The following is a 27,936-nucleotide window of genomic DNA, read 5'->3' as shown; positions in this document are numbered from 1 at the left end:
TGTGTTTTTTGAAACAATTTTGTACAGTAAAGTTTTCTTTTACCTCTGTATTTGGAATTCCAAATCAGCCATTCTTTTGTCAGAATATTGTTTTGAGGAAGTTCTTTGTCATATGCTCTAAGTTGTCTAATCTCTTGTTTGTCTTGTTGATTATTTGAGAGCTTTGATTTCTTCCCCAAGCTTGGCTTGATATCTATTCTTATTTCTTTCTTTATTTTTAAGTATTTTATTTCTTTTTTTTTTTGAACCATTATGGAGTTTATTACTGATGTTACAGTATTTTTAAAGGTTTTGGGGAATTTTTATATTGCTTACTATTTCATTGTATATATTCCAGTTATTATGTTTTACCATTTTTTATTGGATTATGTTCTTTTTCAGTATATTTTCCAATGTTCTCTTTTCTCTGTGAGTCTTGTTAGATTATCCATTTGGAGTTTGGGCTTGTATTGTTTCTTTCTTTCTGGATGTTCTTGCCTTTCACCCTATTCTCTCTTGTTTTAGGTAATTTTGAATCAGTCCCATTCACTATTTGGTGTCTCCATCAGTTGTTTCTGGTTTTCTTCCATCTTGACAACTGGACTTGGGAGGCTTTAATGATCTTTGCTGTGATATTGGGTTATGGGGTTCAAATGAATATCTTTCCTTTGGAAAGTATAAGGGGAGACATCACACTGAGGTATAAGAACTTCTTTCCCCTTGGGGGTTAGTTCCTTCTATTCTAGCCCATTTTGCAGGTATGACTCCATCTCTCTCCCCACCTTCCATGATGTTTGCCTTCTCCATCACCAGGTTGGTCAAGTTGTTTGTACTTGCATGTCCTCTTCCCCTGCCCTGTACTCCCCATTAAGGAGTAGAGGGATCATATGGGGTCACTTTTTAGAGGGCTCAAGATAAAAGCCATCACAGTCAGGTAGGAAAGGCAGGCCAGCTAGAATCTGTCACATTATTTGTGGAGTTGGACTGGGCCTGGCTGGGTTGTTAGTCTTTCCCTTTATTTCCATAGACTTTACATTTTGTCAGTTTTAAAAATAGCTTTTTTGGGTAGTTTTAATCATATTGCTAGGTACATTTCTTATAGTTTTTTTCTTTGTTTTTCTTTTTTGGCTAGGCAGTGGGGTTAAGTGACTTGCCGAGGGTCACACAGCTAGTAAGTATTATGTGTCTGAGACCGGATTTGAACTCAGGTCCTCCTGAATCCAGGGCCGGTGCTCTATCCACTGCGCCACCTAGCTGCCCCTCTTATAGTTTTGAGGTATTGATGATGGAATTTTGGCTGTGATGCAATCACTTATTCTTAATAGAAATCTCTGGGAAAATTAGACAGTATGAAATTTAATAAAGTTAAATGTAATGTCTTATACTTGGCTTCCAAATATAGCTTCAGAAATATGAATGGCAGAGTTCTTTCCATCCACCAAGTCCTATATCACTCTGCCTGTTCTTCAAAAAGCATATAATAGAATTGTTTTTATTTGATGTCTTGAGCTTATTAATCATATTATAGAAATATTTCATATATTAAATTAATTGATATACAGTGCCTGAGAAACAATAAAGTAGGTTCTGTAGCAGCATGACATGTACAAACAAGTCTATATATTTGTTTTTACTTCAACACTTTAAGAAAGTAAATATAAAATACATTAAGGACATAATTTCAATCTTCCCTCAACCTAGAAGATAATCTTTAAGCATTCCAATAACTGAAAAATTCATCTCCTTCCAGCCACTCTGGTGATTACTTTCTCCAAACTTGGCTTGTCTTGTCTTTGGACAGCACACATAGAGTCCATTGATGGGTTGTACTGAATGCCTTACACCTGCCAAAGCTTGCACCTGTCTGATATGACCTTCTAGAATCCACAGTCTCCTCCATATGAAGAGACAATAGAGTAGAATTTTGGGGACCTTTTGTCTTTGATATTTAAAAATATGTTTCTTCAGAATATAATAAATCTTGTACTTTTAGTGTCAAGAATTCTTATTTTGAAGTGTCTTACAATATTTGAAATTATAAGGTTTACATTATCATTTTAAATGATACACATTTAAGCTTAGTTTTTTTAAAAAATCATCAGAATTGTCTAAGTAGTATTGTCTGCAAAATGAACATAGTGAAGATCAATTTGACTAGAAAGGGCAGACTAAAGAGTTTTGAACATGCCCCTATTTTTTTTTAGAGTGGTCACTTGGGGAAAAATGAAAAAATGAAGATCTTTCTTCACAGTATAATGGAAAATGATGACTAAATATTACATGCATATATTTATGTAATATATTTATATCGATATACGTATTCTTATGATTGTTATATATGAATATATGAGATTTATTAAATTTCAGCTTTTTCTTGTTTTGTCCTGGTTTGAATTTGTTGTATTTACTGTCATTCTTATTCTTTTCTAACAGCAAATGCCAGCCTTCTTGGAGGAGGAGGGGGTAAGTCTTTGATGTCATTGAACTCAGAATAGATTCACAGTACACCAAATCCAAAAGACTTAGTCATTTTTGTGATAGTTTGGGCAAAATCAAATTTTCTGTAGTCATTATCACAGAAGGATAACGTTAGAGAAAAATATTTGTAGTTGAAAATTCTGAGTTTGTATAATTTTAATTGCTTTCTAAATCTTCAGGATCCAATTTTTCCTATTAAACTTTGTTTTCTTATCTTTTGACATAAGGTATAATAGCTATAAGCTAATGAGATAAACATTTAAATACATGCCTGTCACTTTAAAATAGATTCAAGAACAGCAATATATTTGGGTGGTATTAATTTTTAAAGCATGCTATTCTTTTGTTTTTCTTGAACTTGTGGCACTAAGAGCTTAACATGTTGGTCACCTAGTATGAAAAATGAAAAATAAATTAGTATTGGCATTTTTCTTGTTTCTATGCCTCTCTAGAGGGGAAAGTTCAGAGTGAGATAAGGAAGAAAAAGATTTCTATGCTAGGAGTTTCTTGTTAGAGAAATAATTCTTACCCTATCTTGGAGGTTAAAAATTTTGTTGTTCACAGTTTATATAGCATTTTGAATAAAGCAAAAATGATGGCAGGCCTCTCTGCTTCATTATCTTTATGGTCTTAAGAACAAGGGCTGGTTAAGCTTCACTTGCAGGCTAACCTCTACCTCAGTTTATGCATCAATCTAGATTTTAAGAAGGAGAATTATAAAGATCCATAATTAAGTGCCTAACATCAAATCAGTTTGTTGTAGAATCTTGAGTTTGACTTTGACTAATTGAATTTAAATTTGTCATATCATTAAGCTTCAATTTTGTACTCTACTTCTAGTAATTAGGTCTTAGTATTTTAAGTATCAATTCCTGATTTGGTTTCATGTTTAGTACCTTAGTTCTTCAAGAATAGAGATTCTCCTTAATCTCTGGCCAGCTCTCTAAGAGTGCTGACTCTGACCATGGCTTGGTTTTTGTTGCCTACTTTCAGACCTCCTTAATGCTATATTTTGTCTTCCTGATGAAACATCTGCCTATATCTCCTATTCTTGGATCTCCCTGCTACTAAATGACTGCTTTTCTAAATCCTTATTGTCTTCTTCTGACACTCCAGTGGTCATGTCTAGTCTCTGGAAGTTTATCTGGATCAGAATGTCAATGGCTGTGAAATGTAATTAAACAAAATTACCAAGAGTTCTAAGAATGATGTCAATGAAAATATATTGAAATCCCTTGTTATTGTTTTTCAAATACATGTTAAGTAGTGGAATATGCCTGAAGTTTTTTATTCCTTTATGCTCCACTTGTACTTAATAGGAAACTTCCATATTATCATCATTATTATTTTCAAAATAAAATACAATTTTGCTTACATAAAAGGGAAATGCATTGTCTACTTAAGAGAATCAAAAATTTCCAAGAAGATGAGGTTACAAGGAAGCCTGACTTCTTATGGTTTCCCTCTACAGTAATAGAAGAAACACTGAAAAGGTACAAAATTTTCAAAAATTACCTCAATAAAATTAAAATTCACAAGAAAGAGGAGCAAAATAAATAAAACCAAAAATAATACCAGAAAATGTGAGATTGAAACAATTTTAGAAGTAATATCAGAAACAATCAAAAATGTAAAGAAATGCAATTAAAATATAATAAACATTCTCAAGGAATTAAAGGAAGAACTGAAATTATGTTAAAAAATATAGAGAATGAGTAAAAGAATGGCTTAAAGCCCAAACATCGCAGGAATAATTAAAAAAAACTGAATGTCAATTAAAATGTTGAGAAGATAATGACAGAACTAAGTGAAATAGAGATGATCACAGAAAATTTGAAAATGTCAATGGAGGGGACAAAAAGCCAAATTAAAGTAGAAAACAGAATGGTATATGGTGCAGTTGAATTGGAAATAATCTTAGAAAATGGAGTAAATGAAAAGAATTCTGGGAATCAGTGCACATTCATCTGAATATGACAGATTTGATTAAGGATTTTAAGGAGAGGAAAGCCTTATGAATTATTGGCATTATTGAAAATATAAAATTAGAAAAGAATGTGACCACCATGTTTAAGAAATCATTCAAGGAAACTTCCCAGGACTAATTAAAACAATATTTTACAGCTACTAAGAAGAAAAAACTCAAAATTCAACACTCCTAACAATATATTTAAACTTCAGAACTATATATAAATATAAAGAAAAAATATTTTCAAGCTATCAGAAGAAAGACATACACCTATTGCCCATTTAAAATCATTCCTTTTATAATAGTAAAACTAATTTAGCTGTCTATTTAAACATTACAAAAATTTGAAAGTAACTAAAATCACATTCCTCACATCAATAACTACAAAAGCAAAAAAAAAAAAACCTAAAAAGCCTAAGAGTAAAGTTTTTATAAGTTTTTGTTTAAGAAAACAAGAAATGACTTGAAGAAAAATATAAACCTCATCCTACAATCAGCTTACTACTCTTTAAAAAAGGCATTTGTATTCATTTACAATTAAACATTTACTATCTTAAAGCAAGACCAATCATTAAATCATAAAGCATTTAAAATGACATGTTCCCTACCACTTCAATGCCTACATCCTTATGGGAAAGACTATATGGTTCTCTATAGTTATATCAGAAGCTTCTGTAAAACAAAGGTAAAAGTAATCTTGTGGCAGAAGTCATTAGCAGATGGGATGATTCAGAAAAGCCTCTTAAAAAAGATAGTTCTTGAACTGAAATTTGAGTTATGTCTTATTCTTTAATATTTCTTAAAATATGGTATCTACTTATGGTGGATTTCAGGTGGTGGTTTTCAGGTATTCTAATAATTCTTACATGATCTCTTCTTGACATTTTCTAGTTCAGTTATTTTTGATAGGAGGCACTTTATATCTTATTTTCCAGTCTTTTAATTTTGTTCTCTCATTTCTTATTTCATGGAGTTACTAATTTCTCTCTCATCCATTTTGATTTTCAGGAAGTCTATAATCTGAGTATGATTTTATACCTCTTGTCTAAGCTGTTTATTCTCCTTACAATTCTCATCTTTAGACATCACACATAATTTATAACATCCTTTTTATCTTTTCCTTCATTTCTTTTAGAAATTCTAATGGACCTTGTGACCACACCATACCTTTATCTGAAGTTCTTCCTGTACTTACTATGGAGTTATTTTGTTACTTGACTTAGGACCTGGAAATAATTGGATTCATAAAAATTTATCAGTGTCTTTTATTCACATTTCCAGTTTTACTTCCTGAAATTGGACTTTTTACCAGGGTCAGGATCGAAATACTCTTGTACATTTAAACGAGCTGATGGGTTCTTATTTGGTCCTAATCTATGTTCTCTAGAGCTATCTATCTGTATCTTTCTCTTGTTGGTTTCTGCTATGCTGGCTGTTACCAGCTAACCTGATTACCCTAGGATAGCTCATGTCAGCTTGTTACAAACTTTTATAACCCATAGGGTATTCAGATGAATGCCTTTTTAAAAAATATTTTTCATTTATGGAATAAAGCAAGCATTTCCATAACATAGTATAATAAAAAGGTGATTGCATATGAAAGTGTAAATCTACTATGTACAACTTGCTATTCCTTTCAAATATGTAACAAAATTATCATGTCAATTTCTTTTTTTATTCCTCCCACGTCACCCTAGAGATGGCTACCATTAGACACATACACACATACACATACATGCATATATGTGTGTATATCTATAATGCATTCATCCATCTGTCTGTCTATCTGTCTGTCTGTCTGTCTATCTATCTATCTATCTATCTATCTATCTATCTATCTATCTATCTATCTATCTATCTATCTACTTACCTATCTGTATACTTCTTTCTCTGGATGAAGAGGCCAGTGCCTTCTTGGTAGGAACTTTGCCCTCCAGCTCCAGAGCTTACCCCAGAGGGTGCTTAACTTCCTCAGTGCTTGCTCATTATTGAATTCCAGTCTTCTCATCATTGGGTCTGAAATAGGGTATGCATGACTACCCTGGGGCTTCCTGAGCACTCTGAGATGTTATCCAAACTGAAAGGTATCTGAAAATTTATCTGGCTTAACCTGGCTTCTCTGGCTGGGTGTTTGGATCCTTCCTTAAGGCTTCTGGTTTTTGTTTGTTTGTTTTTGGGGATTTTTTGCTGATTCAGGCTGGATAATGCTGTTTAATGTAGTTTCCCCTTTTCTTTCTTGATCATTATTCAGTCTGGCACTTTTTTGTTTTACCTTTTCTAGAATACCTGTATTGGAATTGGGCTATTTTGTTCCTATTCACTCAGCTATCTTGAACAGGAGTTTCTATGCTCTCCCTACTACTTTGTAAAAGTGGGAACCATATTGTGGAACACTACATGTAATGTCATAATTTTCTATGTGTTGGTTTCATGTTACTTCTCCCTACACCTCCTTTTTCTTTCTATCTTTTTTTAATTCTCCATTAGAAGAGATGACTTTCTGGGAGAAGATGGAATATAGTGGGAGATATAGACACAAACAAAAGACATCAATAAAATTTATATTAAAGAAATAAACTTTAAAGCCACAGTCTTCATCAGATAGTGTTGTTCAATGTTTTATGCTATCTTCACATTTTTATATTATATAAAAGTAGACTTTCTACAGGGGAAAAATGTGTATACTATTTAACCTATGTTAAAGCATCTATTTTTTAAAATCTGGATCAAATCATGTGAGCAAAATAGACAATATAACCCATTAAATTTGTATTTTTAAATCCTAAATGATTTTTGTTGGTTCAGAAGTACTTTTACTTCTCTTTCAGAGAATATAATTTTTTCCCAGTATGTTAAGACATATTATAAGCTTGTTCATCTAGTATTTTTTTACACTAAGTACATACTTTACTGTTTCCCTTAGAAGTATTGATTTTGCAAACTAGTTATTTCATATAACTTCAAATTTTAAAAGTTAACAATTCAATTTAAAATTTAAAAATTAACAATTAAAAATTAACAATAAATTCCATCTGTTTAAGGTGCTACTGAATACTTTCATTGTATACTGTGTAATATTGGAAAATCAGAATTTAATTAATTTATACACTGCTCCTGAAAAAATGTGTACATATACATATGCATACATATATCTATAGTGTGTGTGTATATATGTATTTATTGAGTCATAAAATAATGCAGCTATTGGGGCAGTTAGGGAGCACAGTGGATAGAGCACCAGCTCTGAAGTCAGGAGGACATGAATTTAAATCCAGCCTCAGACACATAACTCTGGAAAGTCACTTAATGCCAACTGCCTCACCAATATGCGTGTGTGTGTGTGTGTATTTATATGTATGTATGTATGTATATGTGTGTGTATATGTGTGTATATATGTATATGTGTATATATATTTCAATATTTCTACATTTGCATGTGGAGATGGATGTATATTTTAAAACTCTTAATTGATAAGAAAAATAAAAGCAGTAAGTAAGTAACTCAAATGGTACATTGATGACTCTGACATAGTACAGAACAAGAAGGTCTTCACTATCTTTAGCAAATCCCATACTGATTAATTATGCAGAAATATGGACAAGAATCACAGGAGACAAAATGGTTTAGAACAATCCTTATTGGTGGAGTGAGTTGTTACTATGAGAATCAGAGACTGCAAAGTTTCAGTATATTAGCTGATTGCTAGTCTTTTGAATCTTAAAGCAAATCCTTTCAATCTAATAATGATATTGGTGAAATATGAGATAGCAATCACCAAATGAGTATTTGAATTACTTTAATTCTCTTGATTTAGTCAGCCATCTCTTTTTATTGGCTTGATTGGATACCCTTATAAATGCCCTTCAAGGGAATAACTCTTTGATGGACTAGATGACTTGATGAAAATAATTTTGATTTCTTTTATATGCAGAAATAATCAAGACTATATTAAGTGCCATTTTCCAGGTCCTTTAAGTGCTTTTTGTTTCTAATTTCATTTAAGTCTTACTAGAATATAAAATTTCAAATAAGATCAGAATATGAAAAATTACATTCATCTCAACAGCTTGGCATCCTAGGCTTTTTTCAAAATTTTATGGGCCAAGAAAAGGCTTGTCCTTTTGGAAGTAGACCTAAATCAGCTCCTATATTTTGGGTTTTTTTTGTCCCTAAGAATAATTTTACAGGGAAAGTAATATGAAAGATTTCACATCATTGGTTAGAAGGTTAATATTTCCATTGTTTGAATGGTAGTGAGTGTGAACATAGTTAACTGTGGTTTTATGTATAAAATTATTCCACTTTAACTTTCAGTAAACAGTATTTAGAACAGTCCATCTCTATGATAGATGAGACTAGTAGAGATAAGAATATTAGCTGTTCATATTGTACTGACATGTGGATGGATTGATGATAATAATCTGATGGTAATGTACTTGTTGTCTACATGCCTCAAAAAAGAAAAATGCAAATTAAAAAACCAAGCACACTACATACACACCTAAAAGCACAGAAAAACTGGCATGATTTGGTTTGATATTTCTGAGTGACACACTGGAACTTGGCTATAAAAAATAAAAACTCAAATTTATCCTTCTAAGGACAAATCAAAGCTAGGTGAATGAATTATTTTTAAATAGTGTTTATTTGGAAAAGTTAATGTTTTACGAAGTTTTGAGTGAGCATTTCAATATGTCAGTCACTAAGACATATGTATTTGTTAAATGTCTTTTTATTAGTCTCTTCCTTTCATCATGTATACAAGACAGTAGGGTAAAAATATGTCTAACTATAGCCATAGACTTTTTTGTACTAGGATGGCCCATGATTTGATCATATGGAGATTCTTTCAGCAGTATAGATTATGTATTGTCTATGCCTTCTTGTCCTATATCATCTTTTTCATAAATCCTCCCCTGCATAAATTCCATAATCTACTCAGTTCAGAGGAAGCTTTTCTGTAAGTCCTTTAATATTTCTTGGATACTAGTGAAATGCTTAGGCTATCCGTCTCTTAGCCTTTGATCTCACTTTGTGATTACCCCAACTCCTTTTTCAATCTTACATCTACTTGATAAATTAATTTACATACACTTGATGAATTATATAATCACATAATATTAGAGTAGGAAGGGATATCAGTGACCATCTCTTCTAACCTGTGCATCCCAAATAACTTCCTCTGTAATATATCCATCTGGTGATTCTACTTCATAACTTTAAATAGAAGGGAACCTACTACCTCTAGAGATAATACATTTCACTTTTCTGTAGGTCTAATGGTGAGGAAGTTTCACTTATTTAAACTTAAATTTGCAGCTCATATCCATTATAACTAGTTCTTCCCTTTGGGGCCAAAGGGAACAAGTCTAATCCTTTCCCTACATGTCAGCTGCTCTTAGTCTGCCATTTAACCAATGAAATTGATTCTGTGAAGATAGCTATTGTATATACCCTTTGAGTCTTTTTTGAAGACCAAATGTCCTCAGTTCTATCAACTGAATCTCAAAGGGCATGAACTTGAGCCCCTTTACCATCCTGGTAGTCCCTCTTCTGAATACTCTCTGGTTTGTAAGCATCCTTCCTAAAATATGGTGTATAGAATTTACCACAGTACTTCAGCTATGTTCTGACCAAGGTGGAGTACTGAAGGACTGTCACCTCTTTATTCCTGTAAACTATATTTCTCTTAATTTAGTACAATGTATCATTAGCTTTTATTGATGCCTTATTATTCTGTTCACTCATATTGAGCTTTCATTCCACTAAAATTCCCAAATCTTCTTTAGACAATTTTTTCTTCATCTGAGATTATAGTATTTCATGATTCCTAGCCAAATAGAATCACCAAGAGAATTTTGGTAATGAAAATCATCATTTTGTGACAGGAAAAATTACAGGATCATTGAAAGCATTATTTACTTCCTTATGGAATCACAGAATTTCAGAGTTAGATAAGACCTTAGAGGTAATCTTGTCCAAATTATATCTGATTAAGAATTCCTCCCTCAGCATCCTTGATAAATGGTCATCCATGCTGTGCTAGAATATACTCAGTGTTAGGGAATCTACTCTCTGCCAGTAGCCCCTTCTACTTTAATATAACTCTAGTTTTTAGGAAGAAATTCCTGGTGTCAAGACTCAATTTCCCTTTCGGCAATTTTATCCATTGGTTCCTTATTCTGCCTGGTGAAACCACTCATAGGCTTACTCCTTCATATGTATGACAGCTCTTCAAAATGTTTGAAGAAAATTGTCATGTCCTTCCTACATCTTCCCTTCTCCAGGCTAATCATTGAAAGCTCTTTCAACTGATATTTATATGCTATATTCTCCAGTATCTTCACAATTATGCCTGCCATAATTTGGGTGTACACCAACTTGTCCCTCTATTCCCTAAAATATTGTAACCAAAGATGATACAATAATGCATGTGTGGTTTGCTCTACCTATTCTGAACACTCAATGAATGTAGCTTAAGACTATTTTAACTTTTTGTCTTCTATGTCACATTGTCATTGATTGTCCATTATGGGATGAAATGCATGGCTAAAATATGGCCTTTGATTGTTAAAACTTTTCTTTTAACATGAACAACATAGATAAAAGGTAAAAGGGCTCACATACCACTGTGTATTAGGAATATACATTTGAGGAAATCTTAGGATTTCAAGGCTAGAAGCATAACAATTAGAATATGAGTGAAGACCAATGGAAGGAGAAACAGAGTGATTTTGGCACTGAAACATACTATATACCTCCTGAATAGAAAGGAGAAATACATTAAAAGATCATAATAAATCTGACACAGACATATGACATAGTGAAATGGGGAACTCCAATTATCTGGACATCTGCTAGAGCTCTCTACCAAAAACTAAGCAACTAATAATATATTGATTTGCCTTAATGATAATGTCTTTCTTCAAAGTGATGTAACTATGAAGGGAAAGTTCTATTTTGAACCTGATTCTTGTAACTTGGGAAGAATGGAAATTTTTTTTTTTCAGAATGGAAAATGTTGAGAACCTTATGAGGAGATGGTATTTTGTGGTAGAGAAGAGAAAAGTTAGTCTCAAAAGGCCATTTATCAAGAGTTTTCTTTTCTCCCTTTCTCCTCATCTCCTCCTATCTCTCAGACTTCTTCCCTCAGCATATCCTACTTCATTATTGTATGTGAGGAAGAGGTGGCTCTTCTTTTTGTTAAGACAAACCTCTCTACATGTATCCTTGATGCCATCCTATCCCATCTCATCTTCTAAGCAGATTGTGCCTGCCATTATCTTCATTTTCTCTCTAAACTTCAATCTCTTCCTATCTACTGGATCCTTTCCTAATACCTACAAATATTACTACCTCTCATCCATTTCTTTAAAAAATGCTCACTTGATTTGACCATCTCCCCATCTATAATCTTATATCTCTCCTTGACTGCTCAGGTAAGTTCCTTGAAAAAGTTGCCTTCACTCAATGCCTTCACCACTTTATCTCCTTTCACTCTCTTCCAAACCTTCTACAGTCTGGCTTCTAACTCAGTTATTAAACTGAAACTGTTCTTTCTGAAATTTCCGATTACTTTCTCATTGCAAATCTGATTACCTTTTCTCGATCCTCATCATTCTTGATCCTTCTGTTGTGTGTGACACTGTTGATCACCTCCTTTTTCCTAAATATTCCATTTTCTCTAGGGTTTTATGTCCCTAGTCCTCCTGGTTCTCTTCCTATTACACAACTCATCAAACCATTTTGCTCCATCTGCATCCAGCCCTCTATACATTGTACCATATCAGTGCCTTGTATGCTTATGATGTAGAGTAGTTGTTGCATGTGGAAAAATGAAGCAAAAAGTCACATGACTTTTATGAGGTCACAAAGATGCAGTTGATTCCACCTTTAGAACCTAAATCTTTTGACTCTAAGTCTATTTCTCTTTTCTACGACACTGTGGCCTCTTTCTATATGTACTGCACCTTAGCTCTATGTCAGTGGGTAAAGTGGTGATTACATGCAGGTAGGAAAAGTATGTGAGTTGCTGGTACAATAGAAAAATCTATTGTTGGAATATGGGTAATGTTTTCTTTGCCCTTTTCTCAAAAGCCTCAAGGTCTTTACATACTTTGAGAGTATGTACAGTGGCAACTTCTTACACTACGTTTGGATTGCTGCCCAGGTTCACGCCCCTTTCTTGCTTGTTGCAAGTTAATCCTAATTTTAAAATTGCATTTTTAAAACTATGTACTTATCTAACCATAATAAAGAGCTTTTCTATGCAGCAAAATGTGTGATAGAGAAAAAAATATTGCAACCAGACTTAAATTATGTTAAGAAGCAAATCAAAAGTGGTTATTGAAATGAAAAGCCAGTAAGAAAAGAGCACATTCATGCATATTGCTTAGTAGTTGTTTGGCCATGGACTACAACAAAGTTTGCAGTCTTATGGATTATTTTGTTCCTTTTGCTTTGTCAAAACAATTAAGAAAAACCAGACTATATCTATGGATTATAAATCAAGCTGGCATCACTTGTCTTTGGTCTGTCAAAATCCTTGTGTTCTAAAGGCATAATGGTGATGTAAAAAATTGTAAAGTGACATTCTAAGAGTATTCTAATTTAAGGTTGGCTTTTTATTTATATGACTTCGTAGAGTTGCCATTCTAATCATAACCAAATTTATATTTTCTTTTAGTCACACTATAATGCTATATATTTTCACTCGGGATATTCTCTAACAAGTGTATTTTTTAAAAAATCTCAATTAGATGTAAAAGTAAAACTAAACAGACATCCAGAAACAGATGGTGTGCTTAGGAGAACCATGTGTCTAGGTGAAGAAAATGATCAAAAGAAAGAAAAGAATAATGACAGACAATAGTGTAGGCCAAAGCCTTCCCAGTTAATGGAAGCTCTCAGCTCTCTTCATGCAGTGAGGTATATTCCTTAGTGTTGCAAAAAGAAAACAGGAAAAGGCCACAGGGACATTAATTGGTCCTCTATCACTGTTTTATTCTCTGTTTTAGGCAATTTGTGGTGAAGATCCTTATTATATGTGTTTGTTTTTAAGAATAGCTATGAATTTTTAGGCAGTGATCAAATCCCTTTCAACTGTCACAAGCCATTTTCTGTCTGGAAACCTACATGCACTATGCTAATACTGGGGATACACATCCCAATAAAAAGAATGTAATGGAACCATCTTGACGATGAATACAATGACACTTTGCCTTACAGAAGTAGAATGACTTATTGTTCATTATAATGTGCTTTTTAAATCCAAAAGTAACATATAAATACTTATAATTATTGTTGTCATTAACATTACCAGTATAGTAGGGAAGCCATGGATGAAATTTGCTGGATAATTTTATGGTGATGATATATTCCAACGGAGGGGAATGACCTGATTGTTGGAAAACAACATCCTGTATATGGATCTGATAGAGAAGCATTTTTCTTGAGGGCGGATACTAAAAACATTGCTTTTAGTTATGTGTCTCAAATTATTGATTTTGTATTAATTCACCTTGTGTACTCAAATGGTTTGGCATCCAAATGCAAATGAGAGATTATTAAAATAGTAATGTAGTTCCTCTTTTGTGGTTATATTTTATTTTATGAGGAACATTTTTTTCAGAGTCCTTAATTATGTATTGGAAGAGCATGAAAAATTTCAACATTATTGAAACATACTGTAAGTAAGCGGACAAAAGACACAGGATTAGTGTTTGGTAATTGAAAATTGTTTTTCACCCTCTGCTACTGCAACAGGATTCTCTGAAAGCAGGTGAACTCCGAATAATAGTGTAAAAGCGTATACAGCTTTGAAGTCCAATGACCATTAACCTCTAATACTTCCTTCCTGAAAGTTAATAGCACTAAAAAAACTTCTTGCCTTTCAACATTAAGTAGTATCTGTGCTTGTCATATAATAACAATAACAATGTTGGTATTATTATTATTATAGTTATCAGTTAAGCAGCTATTTAAATGTTTTCAAGCACTTAAAATGTTATATCATTTAAACTTCATAACTACCCTATGAAGTAGGTGCTATTATTATCTCCACTTTACATATGAGGAAACTGATGTATGTGGGGGTTAAATAACTCACCCAGAATCACACAACTGATAACTTTTAGGTCTTCCTGAGTCTGAGTCCAGTGCTCCAAAGACATAGTGACAATGCTACCTAACTAGTCATGTTAGTTCCTACTCAGCACATGTATGCATGCATGCATGCATATATATTGTGTTATGTATGTTTATGTATGTTTGTGTAGGTACATAGAATAACATGTTATTCTATGCCATTAAAATAAAAAACCCATCAGACTTTTATTATAGGGCATAATCTACAGACTTTTGGCAAAAATACCTCCAAGTCAGAATTGATGGCATGAAAATTAAATTTCCATATTGATATTTATGTCTTAATGTTTAATAAAGTTATAGGATAACAGATTTAGATCTTGAAGCAACTCTGAGGATCATCTAGTTTAGAATCCTGATTTTGTAGATTTGGAAACTGAAGTCCAGAGAGATGGCATTTATCTGAAAAAGATCTGAGGCTTTTCATGAGCTTCAGTCATGATAAAAGTCAACAGTGTGATGAGGTAGCCAAAGAAACTAATGTGATCTTGGACTACATTAAGTGAATCATATCTTCCAGAACTCTAGAGGTAATAGTTCCTCTGTACTTTGTTCATGTCAATATTTACATGGAGAATTATGTACACCGTATTTTAGAAGGATATCTACAATGCAGAAAGAGTGAGAGAGAGCAAAAGTGAGAGTAAGAGTGAGAGACAGAGATAGAGGGGGAGACAGAGAGAGAGAGAGAGAGAGAGAGAGAGAGAGAGAGAGAGAGAGAGAGAGAGAGAGAGAGAGACAGAGAGAGAGACAGAGACAGAGAGAAAGATTAAGTGCTTATTATATGCCACTTACTGGGGTTAAAAATAGAAGAAAGACAGTCCCTGTCTTCATAGAGCTTAACTTTTAATAGGAGGGAGATAATGCCTAATGTACTAGAAAGTGGGGAGTTAATTTCAAGGGAAATGCTGAGGAAAAAAAGTTGGGAAACATCTTGGAAGCCAGATCCAGTGAAAGATAACTAAAAATTCATCTCTTAGAGCTACAGCACCCAGGAGTGGAATCTAATGTTTCAGTAGGAGCAAGATGAGGATGATGGGAAGAGAGTAGGTAACATGATGAGCAATTGAAGGAACTAGTGATATTTAGCCTGGAGAAGAGAAGATTTAGTAGAGGTACAATAACTATTCAAGTATTCTAAGGGTTGTCATGTAGGGGAAAACAGAACCTTGATCTGTTTGGCCCCAGAGGTCAGAAGCAAGAACAGTGGATAAAAGTTATGAAGACAAATATAGATCTCATGCCAGGAAATTCTTCCTAACAATTCAGATTGTCCAGAAGTATAATGGGGTGCCTCAAGAGGTGGTAGTTTCCCCCTTTTTGGAGGACTTCAAGCAGAATTTATATGAGCACTGGACTTGAGTTTAAATTCCTCTCTGATGCTTAGTACCTGTGAGACCTTAGGAAAGTCATTTAACTTTCCTGGGTATCAGTTTCCTTATACGTAAAAGGAGAAGTTAGATTAGATGGCCTCTGAGGTGCCTTCTAGCTCTTACCCTGTGAAAATGAAGAAATGGATTTGAAGTCCTGTGAGGTCTCTTTCCAGGATCTATGATCATATGAACCTATGTTTTCAGGTATGAGTTGGACCAGATAACTACTGACATCCTTTCCAATTCTCAAAATCATGTGGTATTATGAATCCCAAATTTATAAAAGGACATATGGTAAATAGCAGGTCTAGGATCTGAAAACAAATTTGACTTGAAATACAGAATTCAAATGCACAAGATTTGTAGATTTGAAAGAGCTTAATTGGACTATAATTCTTCCTTAGTCTATTTTATTTATTGAAAATGTAGTTACTTTCCATCAGTTTAAATGAATTTAAAAAAGCATAGAACCTCATAAGAGTAAATGTACATGTAAAATTATAGAATAAGCAAATGAATTTCAGGAGGATAAGTCAGATTCAATGTATATATCCATTTCTTCATCTATTTAGCTACCTATGCAGGATTTGTACTGTTTCCTCACTTTTGAAGTGATTGGAAGTGATAGCCAAAATCCAGTTCTTCAGAGAATTAATCTTCTAAATCTTTATGGAATTAATTTAGCCTAACTTAAAATAGAATTTTAGAGGTATATGGAGAAATGTAGAATTAATTTCAACTAGTGTTTTATTATTCCATTAAGCCGGACCTATAATATTATGGTTTGTTTTGTGACCCATTCATTCTTTAGAATTAGATTTTTAAAAAATCTTTGCTTCCAAGGCCCTTTATTGAATGTTATTTTTAGTTCATAATGATCTAGAAAGGGTTTATTCAATATTGCTGCTTTTTTTTCCCATTTGTTTGTAAGGTTTTTATGTCCTAATAAATGGTTACTTTTTGTGGAGGTGCCATATACAGCTGAGAAAAAAAAGGTATTCTCCTTTCTATTTCTGTTTGATTTTCTCCAGATAGCTATCATATCTAACTTTTCTAAGACCCTATTCATCTCCTTAACTTATTTTATTAATTTATTTTATGGATAGATTTATTTAGTCCTTAGAGGGCAAAGTTGAAGTTTACTGTTAACATAGTTTTACCATCTATTTACTATTGTAATTCATTTAACTATTCCTTTATGAATTTGGGTGCTCTGCCATTTGGGGTATATATGTTTAGTATCAATATTACTTCATTGTTTCTGGTACCTTTGAGCAAAATGTAGTTTCCTTGACCACTTTTTTAAATTAGATCTATTTCTATTTTAGCTTTGACTGAGATTGTGATTACTAACCCTGACCTTTTTTTTTTTACTTTAGCTGAAGCATAACAGATTCTGCTTCAGCCCCTTATTTTAATTCTGTGTGTGTCTCTCTGTTTTAAGTGTATTTTTTTTGTAAACAATATATTGTTGGATTCTGGTTTCTAATCTGTTCTGCTATCTGTTTCACTTTTGTGGGTGAATTCCTCCCATTTTCACTGTTATGAGTACTGTGTTTTCCTCCATCCTATTTTCTCCTGTTTATCTTTTCTCTCTCTTTTTTTACCCTGTCCATCTTCAAACTCAAAAGTATGTTTTGCTTCTGACCACTGCTATTCTTAATTTGTTCTCCCTCTTATCATCCCCCTACATTTTCTCCCTCCTTCCTAATCTCCTTCCTCTCCTAATTCCCTAATGGGTAAGTTAATTTCTATACATTATTGAGTTTGTGTATATATTCTTCCCTCTTTGAACCAATTTTGATGAGAGTAAGGTGCAAGCATTACTTGCCTTCCCATGCCCCCATAAATTCTTCCATGTGTACCCCTTTTATGTGAGATAAACTTTGCAGTTCTCCCCCTTCTCTCAATTCCACCCTCCTTCTCACCCTTCTTTTATTTTTGAGATCATTCCAACATAGTTGAGTCATACTTATGCCCTTTACTGTCTAGACTCCTTCTAACTGCCCTAAATAATGAAAACATTCTTAGGAGTTTGCATGTATCATCTTCTCATATAGGAACACAAAGAGTTTAATCTTATTAAGTTTCTTATGATTTCTCTTTCATGTTTACCTTTTATGATTCTTTTGAGCCTTGTGTTTGAATGTCAAATTTTCTATTCAGCTCAGATCTTTTCATCAGAAATTCTTAAAAGTCTTCTATCTGTTAAATATCTATTTCCCCCAAAGGATTATATTCAGTTTTGCTGGGCAGTTATTCTTTGTTGTAATTCTATGTCCTTTGCCTTCCAGAATATCATATTCTAAGCCCTCTGCTTCTTTAATGTGGTAGCTGCTAAATCTTGTGAGATCATGACTGTGGCCCCAGTGTACTTGAATTATCTCTTTCTGGCTGCTTGTAGTATTTTCTTCATGACCTGGGAGTTCTGGAATTTGGCTATACTATTCCTGGAAATTTTCATTTGTGGCTTTCCTTCAGGTGATCAGTAGTCTTTTGATTTCTATTTCACCATCTGGATCTAAGTTAGCAGGGCAATTTCCCCTTATAATGTCTTGAAAAATGATATGTAGGCTCTTTTTTTAAAAAATCACAGCTTTCAGATGGTAAATTATTTCTAAATTATCTCTCACTCTATTCTGTTGTTTTTCCAATGAGATGGTTCGTATTTTCTTCTACTTTTTCATTCTTTCAATTTTACTTTATTGCTTCTTAATGTATCACCAGCTTCTAATTGCTGAATTCTAATTTTTAAGGAATTATTTTCTTCAGTGAGATTTAGTATCTCTTTTTTCTATTTGGCTAATTCTGTTTCATAAGGAGTTCTTTTCCTCAGTGAATTTTTGTTCTTCTTTTACTAGTTAGCCAATTCTGCTTTTTAAGGTTTTATTTCATTAAACATTTTCATACCTTTTTTTAACCCAAGCTGTTAATTCTCTTTTCATATCTGGTCTTACAACATTCCCATTTCTTTTCCCAGTTTTTTTCCCTCTATCATTATAATTTGATTAAAAAAATCTTTTCTGGCTCTTTCTTTAGCTTTTCTAGGAATTCTTGTTCAGCTTATGTCCAGTTTTCATTTTTCTTAGAGGCTTTGCTTGTAGCTGTTTTTATGTTGTTGTCTTCTGAGTTTGTGTCTTGCTATTTCTTGGTATTATAATAGATTTTATGGTTAGGTTCTTTTATGTTATTGTTGTTTGCTCATTTTTTCCAGCCTATTTTTGGCTTAGAACTTCATGTTGAAGTTGGGCTGTACTCACTTGGGTTTGGAGTACTGTCCCAAGCTTCAGGATTTTTTGTGCTGCTGTTTTCACAGCTAATTCTGGGAGTCTGTAAGTTTTCAGTGCTTCCAAGGTGTTGTAATCCAGGAGAGTTCTAGGGTGTGTTGTCTCTGTTCTCCTCATGTGCGCTCTGGTCTTTACCCAGGAAAGGCCCCTGCTCCCTTGTAGTTAGTTGCAAGTGCTCTTCACCCTGGAACTGCAACCCAGGCCCTTGCTCCTTTGTGACTGCTAACTCTCCACCCTGGAACTGTGACTCAGAACTGCATATTGGTGACAAATTTGACAAACAATGTCAGATTCTGCTCCCAGTGCCAGTACAAGGGTCCCCTGTAATCTCTTTCTGATTAGTTGTCCAATCCTCTTACCATCTTTGCACCCAAAACTGCTCCCGAAACTGCTGCTGCTGCTGTTATTGCTGTCTTTAAGGCCCACATCTAGTGTTGCCTCCACATGAGATCTGGGCTAGCCCCCATCTCAATGTTATAGATTTCTCCTTCCACACTTTTAGGTTGTCTTGGGGTAGAAAAATATCTTACCCCATCTTTTTGTTGGCTATGCCTCTCCAAATTCAACTTGACATGTAATTTTAAAATTGTTTAGAGTGGAATGTAGGGAGAACTCAGCTGAGTTGCTGCTTTTACTTTACCATCTTGGTTCTGCCTTCGATCCTTTTGGGTATGGTTTGGACTAGCTGGTAGCCAGGGTCCCATTCAACTTGTAAAACTCTGCGATTCTGTGACTTTAAAGAGAAACTGAAATTTGAAATTGAATTTGACTCTGAACTCAGAATTCTTCCCATTGCACAAAATTCATAGATACTAAAGTACTTGTTGCCCCCAATCTAAGTTATATAATAGAAATTTCATAATCCCATGGCATATAACCACATTAAGAGTTGAAATTTCATTAACTATTGTATTATAGAAATTGTGGGGTACACATGATAATCTGTTACCTTAACTGATGTAGTAGGCTTTGTTCAGAATTTTTTAGCTAAGTCTGATTTTCCAGGATGTAATAAGTTATTCTATTAATAAAAGGTTGATTTCTCAAATTAGAACAGGGTTGTACATCTTAACAAACTTAAGGCCCCTTTTAGGGAAGAAGGAGGGGTGGACATTCTAGAACAACTTTTCTTTGACATCCTCATAACCAGGCAGTTTAATGTATCTGTGTATCTTTGCTGTAAAACATCAAACATCATTTCTTAAATCTTTAAAAGTGACATGTACATTGGCAAGGTATGTTATGCAAAGGTAGATATATTTAAATAGGCAGGTAACCACATGCTTCCATGCTTGCCCTAGCTTACTGCATGACTTTCTGTTGCATTTTCTTTAATTATTTCCTTTTCCTCTTTTACAGTTTCCTTTTCATCAATAAAGGTATATCCCACAAAACACACACACACACACACACACACACACACACACACACACAGTAGACTAAAATTGGAACCTAGAAAACAGATAAATCTGGATGTGTCTTTTTCTGTATGGTAGAATTTTTTTCTCAAAGCAAAAAGATTCACAGATATGTTTTTTTATAGTTAGATAACATTTCCCCCACTGTAGTTAAAAAAAAATGATTCTATTGATATATAGAATTTTAGGAACATGACTATTGTATAAAGGAAAGTAAATCTATATTCAGCTGGCAGTCAGAAGGCTTACCAGTGAGAGAAGGTTGTAGCAGTTGGAAACTTTGAAGTATTATTTTGGAAAGGCTATGACAACACTTCACCATAGCTTTCAACTCCCACTAGTTTAGGTGTGCCTCATGAACCTGCCAGGGTTGTGCCCCTGGATAATTGTCAAGTTAGTCTTAAATCTTATCTAGTACTTCCTCATATAAAACATGCAGTAGCAACACATTTTTCCCTAGACAATAGAGTATTCTGTACCAGCATTTCAGGATGCCTGTATCCCAGGAACCCAGAGGGATATGGAAGTGATTAATTCATCCTGTGACAAATATTAAAACAGGCAATATAAGTTAGATTTGGTATTACAAAAAAAAAGATTTTGGGGCATTGATCCAGCTGTAGTCATGTTCTAAAATACACTCCATTTTGAATTGATTCCTCAAATGGACTTATATTGCAGAAAAGTTTATGAAATAAAAACAGTTTTTTTAATTTATAAAATTAATTAATTTTTAATTTTCAATATTCACTTTTATAAGGTCTTGAGTTCTAAATTACCCCCTCCTTTCCTTCCCTTCTCCCCTCCCCAAGATGACATGTAATCTGATATAGGCTATACATATACAATCATATTAAACATATTTCCACATTATTCATGTTGTGAAAGAATCAGAACAAAAGGGGAAAACCATGAGAAAGAAAAGAAAGAGGTAATAGTATGCTTCGATCTGCATTTAGATTCCTTAGTTCTTTCTCTGGATGTGGATAACATTTTCCATCATGAGTCTTTTGGAATTGTCTTATACTTAAATCATTGCTTTACTGAGAAGAGTTAAGTCTTTCAAAGTTGGTCATTGCACAATTTTGCTGTTCTGTGCACAATGTTCTCCTAGTTCTGCTCACTTCACTCAGCATAAGTTCATGTAAGCCTTTCCAGAAAACAAAATTTTTAAAGACCATTTGCTAAGGAATAGACAAGTTAGCTCAACAACTATCTTTGTCAGGGATTAGAGCTCTTGGTATAGTTAAAAGTTAGGCAATGAATAGATGATAGAAATAGTTGTTAAACAATTGAACATTCTTAATGAAGATAAAGTACCAAAGTATAGATCACATTTAGAACATGTGCAAGTTATAAAACAAACAGTGTGATTACTTCTTTGTAATCTAAAAGTGTAGTAATAACTTTTTTAAAGATATGACTGATAAAGGAAAAGAAACTTCTAAAAAATTCTTGCTGTTAAAGAATTTTCTTTTAAAATAAAGAATATAAATTTTGGCAATAAGACCATTGGACTATAAATATAACTATCTAATATTATACTGTAATACAAAGAACAAAGTATGGTATCGTAACAAATATATAAAAATTATCATAATATGTCTTTGTCAGTTTTTATATTGCTGTGTTCCAACCCTGACCTAAACTCTTCTTTTACCTGGTCTGCACAGAACTTTATAGTCTTTTATAGCTACTATATACTGGTTCTTAAGTATAGTAATCTAATGATACTATTTTGTTATTTTAAATACTTGCATTAAAATTATATATGTTTAAGATATTACTAGAACCTATGCTATTGATTTTCATTCTTTTTTAAAGTGTACTTTTGCAACTGTGTTTAAACATATTAAGAAACAGATTATTTCTTATTTAGAATTTATTTAGGGTGGGTTTAAGGTCTAGATTGATTACCTTAAAATACCTTTTGATTTCCAGTATTTTAGCAATGGCATTTAGGATTTGTAGATTTATGGTATCCTTTGAACTTTCTTGAGGTTTGCATTAGCTTAGTGATGTGTGGACAGATTAAGAGCAGTTCCCTTTAAACTTGGAATTTTATGTAAATACATAATCATATAAAACTAAAAATGCCTTTTCACTTTTCAGGATGGATGTAGTTATTTCTGTAGGTTAAAAATGAATATATGTTCTATGTTAGGAAAAGAGAGAGAGAGACAGAGAGAGAGAGAGAGGCAGACATAGAACAAGATAGAATGACAGAGACAGAGAGATAAACTAGTTAGAATTCACATGTTTATATGGCAAATCAGCTGAGAAATCATAACATGCAGTAGTTCTCCTTTATCTGAAATTTTTGGTATTTGTAAGTGTGAATTATTTGTATCTCACACAAGATACTAAAGGTAAACTTATTGCATATAGTTACTAAAGAGCAAGTTTCATCCTGCCTTGGTAGAACTCACAATTTGATTGTGCTTATATGAAAAAAAAATAGAAAGAAATTCTTCATCCTCATCAAATTTCTTTTTGGAAGTTCTAATGTTTGAATTCTCAGGGTGATACATAATATACATGGTGTGATCCTTCTTTCCTGTTATTAACACTTTAGGGCCTATTTAAGAGAGATGATCATCCTGAAATGTAATAAGCTCACCTCTTCATTCTATTCTTCACGTTCTGTTTTCATGAGAATGTGTGTTTTTAGGATCTTACTCATAATCAAGGCAGGCAGTTATATTTTATTAACCTGGTGTACATCTTCACGTCATCTGGAAGGCAGTGCCTTCATAGAATACCCAAGTGCTCAGCTTTGTATCGTTCAGTGACTTGGAAGAAGGCATCAACTTATTACTGTTGATGAATTATACTTCCTTTGAGCCAACATGCTTGCATGGTGATAATGACAGCAGCTGGCAGAGTTGGACTAAATCATCTTTAATATTCCTTTCAACTCTTACTCGATGATCCTATGATTGGAGTGAGATTTTGAGATGAGTTTGTGGTGGAAAAAAGAACATGGTGGTTGTCTAAGGATAAAAATACTCTTTTACTGGTCTGTCTAATATCTGTGACCTCTTAGTATTGTGCATCCCCAGAAAACCTTAAATATTTTGACTGTTACTATGTAGAATATTTCTTTTCCTTAGCTGACACTTGAACCCCTCATTAGTTTAACTAATGCACACATTGCTGAAACGTTTTAACAGTGTGCCTGTAGAATTTGATTTTGAATGAACTCACCTTCAGTGACTTCTCAGTATCTTCTTAGGTTGTGAGTTAAGTGCTGTCATTTATATTACTAAAGTTGCTGACATATAAATGATATGTTTGCATATGTTATTACATGTCTAATTGAATTATCTGCTCCACAAATAAAATAGTTGCACAATTATGTAGTATGGTAAAATTTGATTTTGTGTAGTACCTTTCATGGAAACTCTGTCTTACCTATTTGATAACATGGCTCTAAGTAATATAATTACAAAGTTAATTTCTCTCTTGCTCTATTTGTTATTTAAGACATACAATCAAAGGAGAAAATGAATGTTTCAGTCAGATCTAAAATGAGATGAAGATTTAATGAGAGAGAGTGACACAGGAAGACTGTTCTAACTAGTAAGAGTTCCAGAAGAGGTCAAGAGTGGGAAGACTTTGGAGGCAGAGAGGAAGCTTGGTAATAGATGAGTGAAAGAAAGGGAAAGTATGCATAAAGACATATCACTTGTAATACTTGGAACAAGAGAGACAGAGAGAGAGAGAGAGAGAGAGAGAGAGAGAGAGAGAGAGAGAGAGAGAGAGAGAGAGAGAGAGAGAGAGAGAGAGAGACTCATACACAAACAGAGACAGAGAGAGAAAAAAAAGACAGAGGGAGAGATAAATCAGACCACGAGTTTAAGAGAGAATAGTAACACAATTATGCTTTTTGTTTACTTGGTTAGGCTACAGCATTTGGCATATGATGGAATCTAAAGAGAGAGATTGTTTATAGGCTGGGGAGTTCCTGCTGTCAGGGCGTGAGAAGATTGTGTGGATAAGAAGAGGGAAAGGAAATATCAGAGTAGGGAGGTATTTGAAGTGGAGGAGGCATTACTATGCATTAGAGTTATGTTAGATTGAAAGAATGAAGGAAATTCTGGTTAGAGAAAAAGGGGAGAATTAATGGCAAAGAAGAAGAATTCTAATTACTAGCTCATTCAGAAATGGAAGAGTACAAATTAGGCTTTGTTTCTCAGACACATTCTCTAGAAATTGCCTCAGAAGCAGGGTGGTCTAATGGTAGAGCAGCTAGTTGGGAATGCAGAGACCTAGGTTCTAATCCTGTCTTTCTCAGATGTGTCTCTTTGATGTGGGAATAGTTGCTCTTGCCTGGAAGGTGCAGACTCAGCCCACACCTGGGATAGGTAAAAGCCAGAACATTAGGTTTTCTTGCTACACACACACACACACACACACACACACACACATCTCTCTCTCTCTCTCTCTCTCTCTCTCTCTCTCTCTCTCTCTCTCTCTCTCTCTCTCTCTGTCTCTGTCTCTATGTAGAGCATTGAGGTGAAAGATGAAAGCTGAAAAAGAATACCTTTGATAAAAAAGCCCTTTTGAGGGGCTCAATGTTTATTTAAGATTTTTTTCTGCCTTGTTCTCATGCTCCAGATACTCATAGAGTTACACTACTAAGTTGATTCAAGGGAGTTACCTTACATCATGTGAATATGGAAGTGAATGATGGAATTTTACGTAAACAGCTTGTATAGAGTAAGGCTTTATTGGCTCAAAATGATCACTTTCATCTTCTACATTGAACAGCTCATTCAGACTTGGAGGGATCTGCCAGCTTGGCAAGAAGTATGGATGTTGGCAAATGTCCCATATGCTTGTTAGATCTCCCCTGATTTGAAGTTTGAATTGAGTAGGGTTTTGTTTCTGAACTTAGGACAAATAGTATATAAAAAGTCCTTTCAGAGTCTCTCACTTGGTAACTATAAATCTTTTGTATTTTGATATAAGTGAGAGTTAGCTTTCCATTGAACTCTTGCTCAAGGCACCCTATTCTTGCATTTATTTCAAGGTTGTCTCAGCTATTTCTCAGTTGAAAGTATAAATTCTCTGAGCTGATAACTGTAAAGCCAAATAACTTTAAAGTCTAATGGCAGAAGTTTAAACAGATTTTAATAGTTGGAATTTGAATATTGTATATAGTAATTAACCTATTTTGTAAGACTAAAATAATTCTAAAGGTCTTCTTTTTATCTCTTTTTTTGAGAGTCATCAAGGCTAATTTAACTATTAAAGAAATATGATAAAAGATCAGAATAGTCAATTTTGAGATATTGTGGGAAAATGGGTATGCTAATTAATTGTTGATGGAGTTCTTCAAGGGCAATTCAAAGAGAATTTCTAGCTCTTTCTCAATTAAACTCCTCAACAAAATTTGACTGCGACTTTTTCTTGAATATTTTCTCTTCTCTCATTTTTTATGATGCCATGCACTTATGGATCTCCTCCTACCTGCTTGACCACTGTTTCTTAGTTTCTTTTGCTGGCTCATTTATCAAATTGCACTCTCTAACTGTGGGTTCTCCCTAAGGTTTAGTCCAGAGCCATCTTCTTTTCTTCTGATGTACTCTTTCTTTGCAACTTCATCAGATCCCATGGGTTGAACTGTGTTTTTTATGCAAATGATTCCCAGATTTATAGATCTAGCCCTAGTTTCTCCCTTGAAATTTGGTTACAGAGGACCAGTTACCTATTGGACATTTCAAACTCTTCTTAAACCAAATTCTTCTTAAATTCAAAATGTTCAAAAGTCATGTTCTTTCACCCAAACATTCCTCTCTTCTAAACTTCCTTTTTGCTGTTATTGGCAACAGCATCCTTTTAGTGCCTTATATTCATAATCACAACATTACTCTTTACTCTCCTTCATCTCCCTTCATATCTAATTCATTTTCAAATCTTAATGTTTCTGCTTTCAGAATACCTCTCACATCTGATTCCTTCAGTCCCATTTATACAGCTACCACCTTATTCAGTTCCTCATCATCTCTCCGAGACCTAGATTATTACAACAGACTTCTACCTGATCTCCCTGCCTGAAGTTTCTCTCCACTGTTCCCCCATACATTGCTGTACTGCTTCTAAAACAATTTTTCGTAAGAAGAGAGCTAATCATGTAACTTCTACTCAGTCAACTCCAATGGTTTCTTCATGCCTCTAACATAAAATATGAACTGTTCTGTTCAGCCTTGAAAGTTCTTTTTAACCTGACCCTAATCCATCTTTCTAACCTCATTGGACTTTACTTAGCCCCTGTACTTTGTGATCCAGCTAGACTGGCCTTTCATCTTTTTCTCACATATGACACTCCATGTCCTATCTTCAAGCCTTTACGATGGCTATCTCAAATACCTTGAATGCATTCCCCTCCTTGCCTCTGCCTCCTTTTCTTCCTTTAAGATGAAATACAAGCTCCTTCCTATCCATGAAACCTTTCCAGATACCTCCAAATGATAGTTTCATTTCTATAGATTTAACTACTTTGCTTATACTTGTATTTTTAAACTTCATATTTGTTGCGTTGTGTGTACTTATCATATGCACTATTGTCTCCTCTCTTAAAATGTAACTTCCTCATAATTAGGTATTGTTTGCTTTTGTATCCACAATGCCTAGCATAGTGCCTTGCACATAGTAGGTGCTTAATAAATATTTATTTATTGAAAGAATCAAAATTGATGAGCACTTCATCCTTCTCTAGTCACTTCCAATTATTCAAATAAATTTATTTAATTTTCCATTTCTCTTCATTCCTGTGTTTCCATTTCAGAATATGGCTTAGTTCTAGTTCCATTATCAGCAATGCTTGGATGTTTTCTCATTAAAGGTACATCCTAACCCTCTCCTCTCTTATTGTCTAGACACTGTTTCAGGTTCCTATCTTCCTGATTTGTTATATAACTGTAGGCTTCACTAAGCTGAAAAGGTTTCTTGAACTCTACTCCAGACCATGATTTTACCCTCTAGACACCTTCCCTATTACCCATAGGCTTTAGGCTATCCCTTTTGAGGAATTGAATTGGTAAAATGTACTCATTTTGTAGGTTTTTCTACGATTTCTTGATCACTTTTCAGACTTACGCTCTTTTTTCATCCTTGCTGAAGTAGTTTTGAGCAAAAGCTTTTAAATTTATTATAATAAAATATCTATTTTACATTTCATAATGCTATCTACCTCTTGTTTGGTCATGAACCTATAACTCACCTAATTTCTCCTTTAAGAATATGGATGGAAGATGGCAGAGTAAAAGCAGTGATTTGC

At 33.8% G+C, this 27,936-nt stretch overlaps 1 protein-coding gene across 6 annotated transcripts in view; it reads left to right on the top strand.

The window, feature by feature from the left end:
• The window catches only part of MACROD2 (mono-ADP ribosylhydrolase 2), a 2,138,630-nt gene that overhangs the window by 409,481 nt on the left and 1,701,213 nt on the right, over nt 1–27,936 (top strand). For all 6 annotated transcript variants that reach the window (XM_078149709.1, XM_078149711.1, XM_078149710.1 and 3 more), the window contains exon 4: nt 2,413–2,442. In XM_078149709.1, the coding sequence (XP_078005835.1) occupies nt 2,413–2,442 (30 nt within the window). The remainder of the gene's footprint in view (nt 1–2,412; nt 2,443–27,936) is intronic.

This window comes from Phascolarctos cinereus, unplaced genomic scaffold (genome assembly GCF_003287225.1).
Source record: "Phascolarctos cinereus isolate Bilbo 61053 unplaced genomic scaffold, phaCin_HiC Scaffold_2;HRSCAF=192, whole genome shotgun sequence".
NCBI lineage: Eukaryota > Metazoa > Chordata > Mammalia > Diprotodontia > Phascolarctidae > Phascolarctos > Phascolarctos cinereus.
This window is presented reverse-complemented; position numbering and strand designations above follow the sequence as displayed.